This window comes from Natrix helvetica (genome assembly GCF_964273705.1).
Source record: "Natrix helvetica genome assembly, chromosome: 12".
In the NCBI taxonomy this organism is placed as follows: domain Eukaryota; kingdom Metazoa; phylum Chordata; class Lepidosauria; order Squamata; family Natricidae; genus Natrix; species Natrix helvetica.
Window position 1 is genome coordinate 321,563 of NC_138556.1, and position 14,278 is coordinate 335,840.

The following is a 14,278-nucleotide window of genomic DNA, read 5'->3' on the forward strand; positions in this document are numbered from 1 at the left end:
GTTCCTGGTACACATCTACCGCCTGCATGGAGCCCCCAAAAGAATACTTTCAGACAGGGGAGTCAAATTCATTTCACTTCCCACTTTTGGTGGAAATTTTTGAACTTATTAGGCTCCTCCCAGGGCCTTTGCTCTTCCCTCCGCTCCCAGACTAACGGGGCTTCAGAAAAATGTAACTCCATATTGGAACAATATTTAAGATGTTTTATTAATTATCAACAGAACAACTGACCTCCTGCCATTTGCTGAAGTAGCAAACAAAAACTCAGTACACACCAGCACAGGGTTTACCCCTTTTCAAGTGGCCACAGGCCAGCCAGTACTTAGTGACATGGAAAAATCTCCCAGCCTCCCAAAATGAATGGGTGGCCAAAAGACATGTTAAGGTTCCTACGTTGTTAAGGAAATTCCACCTGAAATACCCTTCCTAATTATTCATTGTATTTTCTATTTTCCAGGTGGACTATCCTTTTTTCTAAGGAGGGCGAATATGTCAGATCTGTGAATCTGCCATTCTTCAAGGGAATGAATATACTTTCTTTACACTTTTCTATCCTTCTTTCCTATATATCCTGTACCATGTAATTAATTGCTTAATAACCTCTAGCCTGGCACCTAGAGGCCTGGCACTTTCTCATCTTTCAGGGAATGGGTGGGGAGGGAGGGCCATGTGGACTGCATCACTCAGGAAGCACACCTGAGAAAGTCTTCTCATCACTTCCCCCTTACAAAAAACATCTTCACACCTGCAGAATGGCCAAATCCACATCAGACAGTTGGGAGGGGATTCTAACTGCTTTTATTTATTCCTAGTGTATTACCTTAAGGACCCCAGACCCTGCTTTGCTTTCGTCCAGTTATCACCACTTTTTCAATAAAAGGTTCCTTTTGAAATGCAAAGTTTCAAGAGTCTTTACTTCCTTGATTAAGGGGGAGAAGCCGGGCCTTACAGAAAAACAGACTTTCCCGTGGAAGGCTTTCCTCCTGAAGCCACCCTTCTCATGACAGTTTGCTTCTTTCTGATGCAACATACAGAATTCCAGTGAGTAGCCTGAGAGCTACTGGGGTGCCCAGCTACAAAGATGAGATTCCTCTCAAGTGGCCCCAAACCCCCTCCAGGCGATGCCATCACCAATGCTTCTGCCTGGCCCTTGCACACAACACTGTTGGCCATGGCACTCACCAATGTTCTTCTCCAGCCATTGGTGCCCTTCAATGAGCTGGTCAATCATGGCAAAATAGTGGGAATTAGCTTCATCTGGCATCACCCAGCCTCCTGTGGCCATCTCAAGTTGCCCATTTCCTATGAGCCTGCAAACAAAGATCTATGTCAAAAACTCTCCAAAGGCAGCGAGTGCAAAAATGTCTGAATATTCAAAATATCTGAATATTCAAACTAGGTTGGGCCAACCATTTCTGAAGCATTTTATTCAAAACAGTCCCATTATAAGCTCATTCAAATTGAAGATTTCTAATTTCTGGAATGATTGGAGCAATTTGCTTCAAACCTGTAAAAGAACATTTTGAACTAAAAATGCTCAGATTGACCATTGGCTTACCTGAAGGGTTGTTTACTGTGCGCTGCGGGTGAGTCCAAGCATGGTTAAATTCTGTCCTTCTGCCCAATGGACTGGATCAAATTTTCTGGTCACGCCTCCTTGTCCTCTCTAATATTCAGTTTTTCAATGAAGGCATGGTCCCATGAAAGACAACTCTGTAGTAGAATCCATCGTCCAACAGACTAGGAGCAACCTGTTCCGATGGAAGACCTCATTCCAGCGCGGAGTTGGACTCTCCCACAGTGCACAGAAAACGACCCTTCAGGTAAGCCAATGGTCATTTTCCTGTGTGCTGCTTCGAGAGTCCAAGCATGGGACATACCCAAGCAAAAATATGTCCAAGGGCAGGAATAAACACCCAACCCTATTGACCGTCTGCAAAATTCTTCTGCCAAAAGCAACGTCCGCGGAGGCAAATTTGTCTAATTTGTAGTGTCTGACAAATAATGATGGGGACACCCAAGTCGCCGCCTTGCAGATTTCCTCAACTAACCCCTGCGTCCCTTCTGGTCCTGATGGCCGTGATTTGTTTGTGCATTGCCTTGGGGATGTCTCCTCGTACATCACCTCTCAGGTTTCCAGGTTTTTCTTGAGAGCTGTGACCATTAGAGGAGAGCTGTAACCTCCCTTAGTTGGGCTTTTGGTGACTGGCTGCTGTGTCTCTTTGTACTGTTCGTGTTTTGGTCTGTGACTGTAAATAAAGTATTATTATAACTAACCCCTGGGTGGCCCAGGCTGCCATCATGGCCTCCTCAGATCCAGTCTTACCGCCCTCAACTCTAACCAATTTATGTTGTGAGAGAGATCTTGAGGTTACCACTGACCTTGTGCAACCTGGTTTTGAAAATGAGTTTCCCAGATGAAGAGGCTGGCATCAGTGGTCAGTCGGACAGGTTCCTTGAAGAAGGTTCCCTTCGATACAGCCGGGGACTGCCACCACCTGAGGGAATGGAGAACCTTGGGAGGAAGATTCACCTTGGTCGAGGAGTTGCTGGCGTTGGCTCTCTGCATCGGGAGTAGAAACCACTGCAGGTGTCTTGTGTGCAGTCATGTCCAAGGAACTATTGATAGGCACGAAATCATCTTTCCCAATAATGCATTGCCTTGGGCCAATAATTGCGACAGTGTGAGCACCTGGACTCTGGGGGAGCTGCACACTCAGCGGGCCAGTTCTTTAAGGCTCATAATGCGGTCTTGAGACAGGGAGATCTGACAAAGTGAAATGCGATCACCACTCCCAAATGCAGCGGTCTGGTGATGGGAGTCAGGTGACTTTTCTCGAGGTTTATGGTAAAACCGTAATTTGTAGAGTTCGCATGGTGATGCGGAGGTGGCGCGCCGCCTGAGCTGGTGTCGACGACTGGTTCTATAAGCATTGGAGACGTATTGGATGCTGTTGTAGATGCGCAGCCACTGCTGCCAGTATCTTTGTAAAAGCCCTGGAGGCCGATGACAGGCTGAACGGAAGGGCCCTTTACTGGAAGTGGGCCCTTGTGTAGAAGAACCTGTGTGCAGGTCTGATGGGCACGTGCAGATACGCCTCCTTCAGGTCGATTGACGTCAGGAAATCCCCCTCTCGAATGCAGCCCAGAATGGATTGGAGCAACTGCATTTTGAATTACAGGAATTATTAGGAATAAGATGGAGTAGAAGCCCCTGCGTTCCTGACCAGGAGGGACCGGTTCTATTGCCCTGATTTCCCTTAGATGACTGATCTCAGCCTCCATAAGGCCTCTCTTGATGGGGCAATTTGGAGTAGGGCAATGAATAAAGTGACGCGGGGAGGGGGGAGGAGGGAGGGAGAGAAATTCCAAAGTCAGGCCTAATAGTAGTGTTTGGAGGACTCACTCATCCGAGGTGATCTCCTCACAACAGGTGGCGAAGAGATGTACCCGCCCCCCTATGGGAGGGTTGGGATGGTGGTCACTTATTTCTTCTGAAGGGCCTGTTTCCAGACCCCCCTCAAAATGGCCAGTGGGAAAAGGACTGGTAACGGTTCTTATCCCGAAAGGACTGTCTATCCTGTGCACGGTCCTGGCTCTGTTGGTACGGCCGCTGAAAGGAGGAAGTACTGGGCTGCGGATCAGTCTGCTGGGGTGCTTGCCTATGAAAATAGGAAGACGACCTCCAGTCCGGTTTGCACGACATGGAGGGCATAACCTTCCGCTTGTCCTTATTCTCCACTAACACTGATTCTAAAGCTTCTTGACCCCTTTGCTTGACCCCTTTGAATGGAGCTGAGGCCAGCTTCCATTTTGATCTCATATCACCATTCCAATGGGGAAGCCATAAGAGACATCAAGAGGTGACATTAGAGGCCACGATTTTGTTGACGTCATGGCGCAGTCTGGAACCCCCTGGGGGCAGTCTGGTGATTAGTTGGCGAAGCCAAGCAATGGAGGCCCAATTAAAGAAAGAGGCAGAAGTGGCTGCTTTGATGGCTCATGCTATGGCTTGATGGGTCTTATGACAAGCCCGTTCAGCTCTTTTATCTTCCGCTTTTAGGCCCTCCAAGAGATCCGGTGGCAGGACTGATGTTTAAGTAAGGGCAGCAACAGGAGGATCTACAGTTGGGAGTTTTAAGATCTACTCCATACTGGGGTCAACGGAATAGAGATGTTTGTCGTTGCCGCCAGGCGTAGCCAAGGTTCCTAGCTGCACCCATTGCCTTTGGACTACATCCTTAAAAAGCTTAGGTGACGGAACAATCTCCTGTGCTGGCACATGCTCATCAAATAAACCCTTACTGTGATCAGCTGGATCAGCTTGATCTGGGGGAGACTCTGCCTCCATATGGGTGGCAATCTTTGCCTTGAATAGGATGGATTTGAACAAGGTGGGTTTAAACAACCTGGCAAATAGGCCCTTGTCCTCCAACAGGTCCTGATCCCCCAGATCATCATCCTCCCACACTGACTCCGCAGTAGCCACAGAAGGAGCTTTCAAGGGGAAGAAGGCCTAATGGGATGAGTCTTCCCCTTGAAAGCCCGGGGTGCTTGCTGTTCAGGTTGAGGAACAGGACACTGACCCTCCCGCTGCTGCAGCCCCTCAGCAATGCCCTGGGAAATCGCCGTGGCAATTACCTCACGCATCTCCGCTGAGAGAGCCGGGCTCTGGTCCTACACCAGGAAGGTCTCCGCCACAGTGGGCCTGTGAGTTGAAGCCCTGTCCAGGGGAGAGTTAGAAGGACCCTCTCCCTCTAACTCACAATCAAATAGGTCTGCATCCCCCCTGAGGGAAGAGGAGGGAGATCTGAATCCAAAAAACGGTCACGACACCGCCAGTTTGGAAAACCAAAGGGCCTGCAGCTAAGGAGCTCCGTGGAGGATGGCTGATGCCAAAAAGCTCCGAAATGCTGCCTCGCTGCTTCCGTCGCTCGCAACAACAATCTCCGCAATTGAATCATTGATGGACAAGAGCGGGAATCCGAGCGCAGAAGTTTGGCGCCCAAAATGGCCAGAAGATGATGATCCAAAATGGCTGCGCCCAGTGAGGAACACGCTGATCAGCTCCGATAAGGAAAAGCCGCTCCGGACTCCGCAAGGCTGCAGACGGTAATCAGCACGATCGAGTGAGCAGAGCGGCTAGCCCTGTAGGTTGCCAAACAAGCGGACAATCCCGGCGGTGAAGATCTACTTAAGAACATGCTCCCAGCCTCCGGGCAAAGCCCAGCGCACGTGATCGAGCTTTGTCTGCCTCAGCCGAACCCGAACCGTTGAGAGCGGTAAAGAAACAAAAGACAAACTCACTACAGTCACACTAACAAAAGCAAGACTATCAAACCAAAAAAGAAATTTAAAATACACTCAACACCAAATAAAATTCTAATCTACAATTATTTGGAGACTATTTAAGATGCGTCTGAATGGGCTGGACTGAATTGAAAAACTGAATATTAGAGGAGACAAGGAGGCCTGGCCAGAAAATTCGATCCAGTCCATTGGGCAGAAGGACAGAATTTAACCATGCTTGGACTCAGGAAAAGTAAAATATTTTCATCCTCCTGCCCACTCTAGCAACAATCTAGATATCCTTCAAGATTGATTCAAACTTTTACAAATTGGTCAAAATATCCCACAAAAACCCAACATCCAGGAACAGAATTTCTGAGATTGCACCACATGGTTAAGTACAAAATACACTTAGCACATCACAATGGCAGTTTTCACATAATACCCAAGCCACAGAAACTCCCTTTCAGCTTAACACGATGGCCTGGTTCATTCACAATGTTCAGATATAACATATAGAATAGTACTGCAGAGGGATGAAGTGAAAAATTTGGAACTGGGTGAGGGCTTAGTGGTTCTCAACCTTCCCAATGCCGCAACCCTTTAATACAGTTCCTCGTGTTGTGGTGACACCCAACCATAAAATTGGTGTCTCGGTTCCTAAGACCATCGAAAATATGTGTTTTCTGATGGTCTTAGGCAACCCCTGTGAAAGGGTCATGCGACCCCCAAAGGGGTCCCGACCCACAGGTTGAGAACCACTGGCTTAGAGGGTTTACAGTATTGGATAGGTGAGTCTTGGTAGCTGTCTAATGAGTACATGAGGCTCCAGATGACTGACAAGCAACTGTTAGGCACACCTGAGACATTCTGGTTATGAAGAGAGGCCTAGAGATGACCCCTCAAGCAGGTTCACTAGGGAACTGGGCTTATTAGGGACCATAAAAGGAGGCAAGGTATTGAGAAAGAGATGACGATCAGATCAGTAGTGGGCCGAGGAAGTGATGGCAAGAGGCAAGGGGAAGGATGTTCTTGGGGAAGTGGCATGGATTGTTTGAGACCAAGTCCCACTTGGACTCTCCTCCCTTCCACCCTCAAGCTAGATTACCAAGTCCTCAGAAACCCTGAATCTGGTTGTCATTGCCAAATTCCTTTTTGTCTGTAATAAAGTTTTCCTCATCCATAAACTCATTGTGGACAGAAGGACAGGCCTAACCTATGTTACAAAGATAAGCAAAGGGCAAGGATATTAAAAATGAGTTAATTTGGTGCTAAGTGTAATGTACTGTGGAACCCAGATCTTGTGTGTGAATAAGTGATGCTGCTTTTATGTTATGTAGCTGTTATTCTATATCATCTCACGGATGCCTTAAGAACACCCCTGTGTTTCCTATGTAACATTACCAGTATTTCTTTGCCCGTATGTATTTCAATGAAGGCCTCTGTGTTTCTTTGCATTTTCTGGCTTGTTATCCTATGCAATCTTTTATATCATTCTCTTATATTTCTCCTCCATCTTTGAAACCATAAGTAATTGTTTCCTGCTAACTGTCTCCATTCCACCAGGTTTAACATCCAGTAGGATGTTAAGGTTAACAGTTAACATCCTACAGACTTTTTATCAGCTTGGTATAAAGGTGGGTGAAAAACCAATTCCCATATTCCTCAATGAAATCTGAGAGCGATTTTTTCAGCTTTTGCGGATGACAGAGGAAACACAAAACAATATATGATGTTCAAGTTACTTAGGGAGATATTCTTGCTCATGGACTCTATTGTGCAAAACAAACTGCATCTTTTGCTGCAGTCTACTTCCTCTGGTACTTCTGCACACAGGATTACCTATGTGACTGAAATACTCACATTTCTGCACCAAGTTCTTTCCCAACCCTTGATATGATCCTTCTAAAATTGTTTCCCAAATTCTAAAATCAGAAAATAAATCACACACACACAGACACACCCCAATCACAGTTACCTGCGGACTGCAGTCTGTTTTTGGCTGCTGATGTTGTCCCACCATTTGGAGAAAAAAGAGATTTCCGACCAAATGAAGCGCCGCCGTGGGTCTTCCTGCAGTTTCAGCACCATATTGTTCAGAATGTGCTGAGTCTGGTCAACATAGTATTTGTCAAATGTCTTGATCCAGCCTTTGGGTAAGAGATAAGGAAGCATTATAACACACCCATCACTAATATGTCAATACATTAGCTCTTGACAACAAGGAGACGTCAGGAAGAGAAATAGAACAAGAATATGCTACTGTGGTCTCAATTTGCTACACATCTCTCACCACATCGTTTCAAGGAACTGTAATGATTGAAATAAAATAGTTTTGATGAAGGTAGCATGCCTATGGCTCAGGTTTGAGGAATCTGGAGAAGCCAGTTAAAGCTTTGGTGTATGAATAAAATCAGTAACAACTTTTATCCTAAAGACTCAGGAGTAACAGTACTTATTACTGCAATATATATGCGGCTCCATATCCAGAAAGTCTGAGCATATCAGATTTTACAACAAAAGTAATTAAAATTTTATAACCAATCAGTCCTTTGCATCACTGTTTGGAGATAGCAGGATCTCATGTCCAAATGCCTGAAAAGTCATATTTTTATGGCTCTCTGAAAAGTTACTAAAGTGGGGGAGGGGTTTTTTAGGTCTGGGGATAAGCTGTCCCAAAGTAATGAGGGCCACCAAGGATCCTAGGCTTTCAGAGATTTCTGAGTTTAATTTGGGTGACAAAGACCTCTTGGCTCATTTGTGGTGTATTATCGTTTAATTTGGAAGTGAAAAAAAAATAGCTCAAAATTTGAAAAAAGAGCCAAGAAAAATACTGCTCACCACAAAATGGGATATCATGAAGGCAATATAAACAAAATGCAGGATCAGAAAGAAATCTGCATAATGATGAGCATATCTTCAGTAACTAAGGATTTCTGGATAAAATATAAAACTTTTTGTTAACACGCGCTAGTAACTGGAAATTTAAAGAAAACAAAAAAACATTTTAGAAATTGACAAAATATCAACTCAAATTTTAATATAAAAATGCTATAAATTTGACAATAAAACTTATTGGCAAATAAGTTTTAAAAATAATATGAAGCCAATGAAAGGTATTAAAAACCCACCATCACAAATACTAATAATATTAGTAAAATGTACTCAATTTTTAGGCTCTCCATTTTCATATTAAGAAGCTGATTATAATTTTGAAAATATTAAAAATGGAAAGTCTTCAGGTCCTAGTATGTTAACAGATTCTATAAGACATTCTTGCTACACCAGAATTTTTCTCATTAAGCAAAATCCCAACACAACCCGAAAATTAGCTTAATTCCTAAACTAGCTAAAGATCTGATAGAAGCTTCTTACAGACCTATCTCCAGGGGTGAAGATTCTGTGGTGGGATGTTGTCCATATTCCGATAGGGAGGGACAAGTGTCAGGGAGGGGGGCGGAACTGCAGCCAGTGCAGCTGGAGTGTGTTTGCATTAGTGCCTCCCGGTTTTATTTTACCAATTTTTAGTACTCCCATTGGCTCGTTTTTTATTTAATTAACATTTTTTGGTGGAGATAACAGCATAGAACATAATACAAAAAAACTTTTGTTGCTACTGAGAATTAAAAAAGCATGGGAAAAAGAAAGAAACGCCATGGCATCAGCCCAAGATCTCTCCCTCCAGTGAGGACAGCAAAACAACCAAGAATTGAGGAGCTCTTTGTTGGCAAGAGATCTGCAAGTAAAACTAACCCCACCCCCCATCCCCAACAATCTGGAGCGATTAGAATGGGACCGGCAAAATGATGTGGCAAAACAGCATTTATTTCCCGATCTGGCCGGGGGGGGGGGGGGCGGACACAAAGTGAAAGCCAGCTCTTCTCACAAACAACTAGCCCAATAACTTCCTATATGAAGGCTGAGCTAAAGGCAAAAAAGGCGACCAACAGCCAGATAATTCAGAGTACGGAGAGTTTACCTTGGGAAAATTCAACTGAGTTTATGGCAAAGCAATGCCTTCTCACAGTGCAAATGGTGGTTTCAATATTTGAACAATTAATTGCCATCCAACATGATGTAGAGACATTGAAAAAAGATTTAGCTGTTTTTCTTCAAGTACAATATCGGGCCCCAGGTACCCCCTCTAAAGTTCTTGCAGAAGACTTGGTTAACTCCCATACGCAGGATAAGGAAAAGGAAAAAAAGCAAAGAGCCAGAGAAACAGTTAAAGAGTTGGATAAAAGCTGGCAGTCCTCTCAGAAAAACAGTCCCTCCCCAGACAAGTCAAGGAGAGGAAATGGTATCAATAAAGAAGAAATCAGGAAACCATCCCTCCCTCAATTACAACAATCACATCGCTCACTACAAACCCAATGGGTAGCTTTTAGAATCCATATGAACGGACTTAAATATGGACTTCAGAATTCCAGAAGTGTAATACTAAATTCCCTAAGCCAGCTTCTTCACTGTCACAGGGGCATGATTGATCTCCGTGCTGTGGAGTGGTTACCTGAGGCCCCAAATTGGAAGCGGATTCTCCTGTCTTTCAAACAGCCCACCATACCACAGATGTTATTCAAGATGAAGGCATATTTAGCCTCCTTCCAAATCTTTCCCATCACAGTCTTTGATGAGGAAAGGGTTTCTCCGTTAATAGCTAACATGCGAGCTCCCAAGGTGGCTGCCTCCTCCTCATTTTCAACCTTGGAAAAGAGAGAAAGACAGTGGGAGTCAACCAGCCCTGCCCGGTGAAGAGATACTTAACAGCACAGAAGCTGGTCTCATTAACGCTTTTGGTGTTCTCCCAAGGAAATAACAAGACAATATATTATACAAGTTAGAAAATTTAAAGAAATCCTTATTGGACAAGTGTCAGGGTTCTAAATATCATCCAAAATAAAATAGGAATCCGAGGCAAGAGGTTCCTCAAAGCTCCAATTTATTAAAAGAGCCATGTTGGCACATCTGGGAAAACCTAAATCTGAAAGCGGTTTCCCCATCCAGTTGAAAATTCAAGACCCTGCCCCAACACCCACAATGTCCATCACATGGTCCAACGATCATTGCCACAAATAAAGATTCCTCCCATCCACATCTGTCCAGGTGCAGGGATGAGTGCAAATGACTTTCTTAGAAGGAATGTTATTTTGGCTACACATCTGCCAAGCTCCATACGATCCCCCCTCCCAGTTTCCCATAGTTACTATGTTTGAATATGTGGCAGGCTTGAGGCCCAATACCCCGATGGCTTCCAAGCCTGACAGGCTGCCCCTCTTCAACAGAAGAGTGTGTCTTGTAATGAAAGTAACACAGGGGGTTAATCAGTTACCTAACCACCTCTACCACCACCCCCGGGGGACCCTTTGGCTTACCCACGTAGCTTCTGACAAAGGTGAACCATTCCAGTGAACTAAGTATTGTAATTGAGCACTATACAACTTCTGGAATCTTCTTCACTTCATAAAGGGTTTCCCTCTGTACTACTGTAGGAGGAGGTAGAGTCTGGGTCTGAGGTCGTAACCTAGATCCCAGGGTCAGTTTTAGTAGGCTACAATGAAACACAGGATGTATTTTCCCTAAAATGCAGGCGAGATTAGCTGGAATGTCACCGGATTGATTACTTTTATTATTGGGAACGGGCCTAAAAGCTTAGGTCCCAATTTCTTGCTAGGTAATCTTAGAAAAACTTTTGTCTCCCACTCGGAACGGGGGCTAAAGGGAACAATGCTTGTCTGCTTGTTTTTTATATTCTTCAGTGGCACCTGCTAGTGTTCTTTTTGTATTCTCCCAGCCCCTCCTCAAGGATCCCATCCACTGTGTCTAAGGCATCGAAAAGGGGGCTCCTTGGGTAGTTCTGGCATGGGCAAATTCCATGCCGCTAAGTCTATCCCACATTTTTTTCTAGTTCATGAAGACGTAAGTTGTGCTCTACTTCGTTGAATGCCTTGCTAAGTCTAAGTATACTATGTCCATAGTATTTCACTGGTCTACTAATTTAGTCACTTTGTCAAAGATTGAAATAAGATTGATTTGGCATGATCTGTTTTTAACAATCCCGTGCTGGCTACTAGTTATGTCTATTTGTTTGTAGGTGTTCACAGATCTGTTTTCTTTATAGTTTTTTCCAGTATCTTCCCAGGTATTGATGTTAGGCTGATTGGTCTGTAGTTTCTTAGGTCTGTTTTTTTTCCTTCCTTTTTTGAAGATGGGAACCGCATCAGCACTTTTCCAAATCCTCTGGTAGTTCCCCAGTGTCCCAGGATTTTTGAAAGATATGGTGCAATGGTTCTGAGATAACATCTGCCAGCTTCTTCACAACTCAGGGGTATAATCCATCAGGTCCCAATGATTTGTATTCATCAAGGTCAGACAGGTGTTCTATTACCATTTTCTTGCTTATTTTAATTTTTATTTCTACTCTGTCTTTTACAATTATGATTTTGGTAGGTTGAGCTATAGTTTCTTTTTGCATGAAGAATGATGTAAAAAATGAGTTAAGCAGCTCTGCTTTGTCTCTTCTCCGTTACTTCCTTGCCATCTTCTCTCTTAAGTGGACCAACTGTTTCTTGACTTTTTTTTCTTGTTATTTATATGTTGAAAAAAACTTTTATTATTATTATTATTGACTTTTGTTGCAAGTCTTTATTTATTCTGAGCCTTTGCTTTCCTGACTTCATATCTGCAGATTCAGGCTATCTGTTGATATTCTGCCTTAGTTACGTGTCCCTTTTTCCATTTTTTACACGTTTTGTTCAGAATAGTTTGTGGAATTGAGACAAGTGGTTCTCAAGCATTGACACACCTAATAATAGCTTACAGTGCAGTTTAACATTATGTCCTGACTACATCCTTGTGTTTCCCCCCAAAATGAATTGTCATTGCCCTGATCTCATTCCCAGTAATGAGTGAAATATCTTTAATCATTAGTTGTACTAGCTATAAAGTGGCATTTTCCTCCTTTCCTATGGACTTTGCTTGTCAGAAGGTCACAAAAGTGATCAACATGACCCCGGGACACTGCAACCATCATAAATATGAGTAAGTTGCCAAGTGTCTGAATTTTCATCACATCGGAATGGTGCAATGGTTATAAGTGTGAAAACAGTCATAACTCAATTCTTTCAGTGCCATTGTAACTTCATACTGTCACTAAACTAATAGTTGTAAGATAAGGACCACCTGTATTTCACAAATTGCTAGGGAAGATACAAACTTGCTCTCTTCCTGCCTACATTCCAAACTCTGCTATCTCTTTGCTCTCTGAAAAGCCTTTTTCCTCCTGCTGCAGACTACAGGTAGTCCTCAGATTATGACTATAACTGAGCCCAAAATTTCTTTTGTTAAGTGAATTTTGCCCTATTTTATTATCTTTCTTGCCACTTGTTAAATGAATCACTGCACTTGTTACTAATGTTGTTAAGTGAATCTGGCTTCTCCATTGACTTTGCCTTGTCAGAAGGTTGCAAAAGATGATCATATGACCTCGGGACACTGCAACCATCATAAATACAGCATGAGTCAGTTGCCAAGCATCCAAATTTTGATCTTACGACCATGGGGATGCTACAATGGTCATAACCGTCAAAAATGGTCATAAGTCACTTTTTCAATACCTTTTCAATGATGAAGATTTTGATCATTTGCTGCTTCATACAGAAGTTCGTTGGCTATCAAAAGACAACTGTGTGAGATGCTTTTACAATCTTTTTGACACTGTTGTGGAGTTTTTTGAAGACAAGAATGCCTTGCTCAGTGGTGAACTCAAAGAGATCAGGCATGACATTGCTTATTTATCAGAACTACTTGTAAAGTTCAGTGAAGTGAATTTGCAGTTGCAAGGAAATTAAGGTCAATTCTTATTAAGGCCGAATCTGTCATCTCTACATTTATTTCAAAGTTAACTCTATTCAAGCGCAATATAGGCCGTTGTGAGCTATACCAATTTCCGAGCTTCTCTGAGCTAGAAGAGAAAGGTGGGATACAAGATGATGATCTTCAAGTTTTTTGTGACCATTTGGACATGGAAATTCCAGATTGGGTGATAAATTCATTTTCAGATACTGAGGAAGATGGGGTAGTGGAGGAACAACTCATAGAGCTGTAAAATGACATTGAGCTGAAGCCAAAGTTTAAGAAATCGTACCAAGAGTTTTGGTTACAGAGAGAAATTTCTGGTTGCTATCCTGCACTATGGACAGTGGTTAAGAAGTTCTTTGTTGCATTTCCAACATCATATTTGGTGGAACTTGGCTTCAGTGTGGTCATCCAACTTCTCTCCAAGCAAAGAAATCGACTCCAGATTACTGAACGTGGTGATTTAAGACTCCGGCTAAGTGACTTAAAACCAGACATTGGGAAACTGGTATCACTTCATCAAGCCCATCCATCACATTAAGAATTTACTGAACAGTGAAGTTACTAAATTTTACTGAGTTTACTAAGTTACTAGTCACTAAGGTTCTTGATAAATGACTATCAGACTTGGAAAACCTGATATCACTGGGTCATGTTCAACAATTTTGTTGAATTAACATTAACTAAAAAGATTTTTAAATTGATTTTGAATAAATGTGCAATTAATTGTTACAGTTTTGAATTTTACTGTTACTATCTTCCTTCCGTCATGCAAACAGCCCAGTCACATGACCCCCCCAGCCATGCCCACCAAGCCACGCCCACAGAAGCGGTAGAAAAAAAATTTGAATTCCACCACTGGGTGGAATCCATGGGCTACAGAATATCCATGGGATACAGAATCGGAGTAGTGCTTGGGGGGAGAAACGTGACCTCAATGAAGTCGTACTCATTGTCCATATGCTCAACCAAATTTGGAGGGTGTGCCAGTGCATTGTTCATCAAAAGAAGGCACCTTTCAGGCAGATGATTGTCAGAAAGATATTCTCCTAGTAGTGGGAGCAAAAGTTTCATGTAGCCATTCCAAAAACAAGTTCCTTGCGACCCAACCCTCTGTATTAGCCCGCCACATCA

The 14,278-nt window shown here is 43.3% G+C and overlaps 1 protein-coding gene across 5 annotated transcripts in view; it reads right to left on the reverse strand.

The window, feature by feature from the left end:
* MAN2A2 (mannosidase alpha class 2A member 2) overlaps window positions 1–14,278 on the reverse strand; it is a 54,201-nt gene that overhangs the window by 11,960 nt on the left and 27,963 nt on the right. For all 5 annotated transcript variants that reach the window (XM_081965268.1, XM_081965266.1, XM_081965267.1 and 2 more), the window contains exons 4-5: window positions 7,269–7,440; window positions 1,184–1,311 (exon numbers count right to left, since the gene is read on the reverse strand). In XM_081965268.1, coding sequence (XP_081821394.1) covers window positions 1,184–1,311; window positions 7,269–7,440 — 300 coding nt within the window. The remainder of the gene's footprint in view (window positions 1–1,183; window positions 1,312–7,268; window positions 7,441–14,278) is intronic.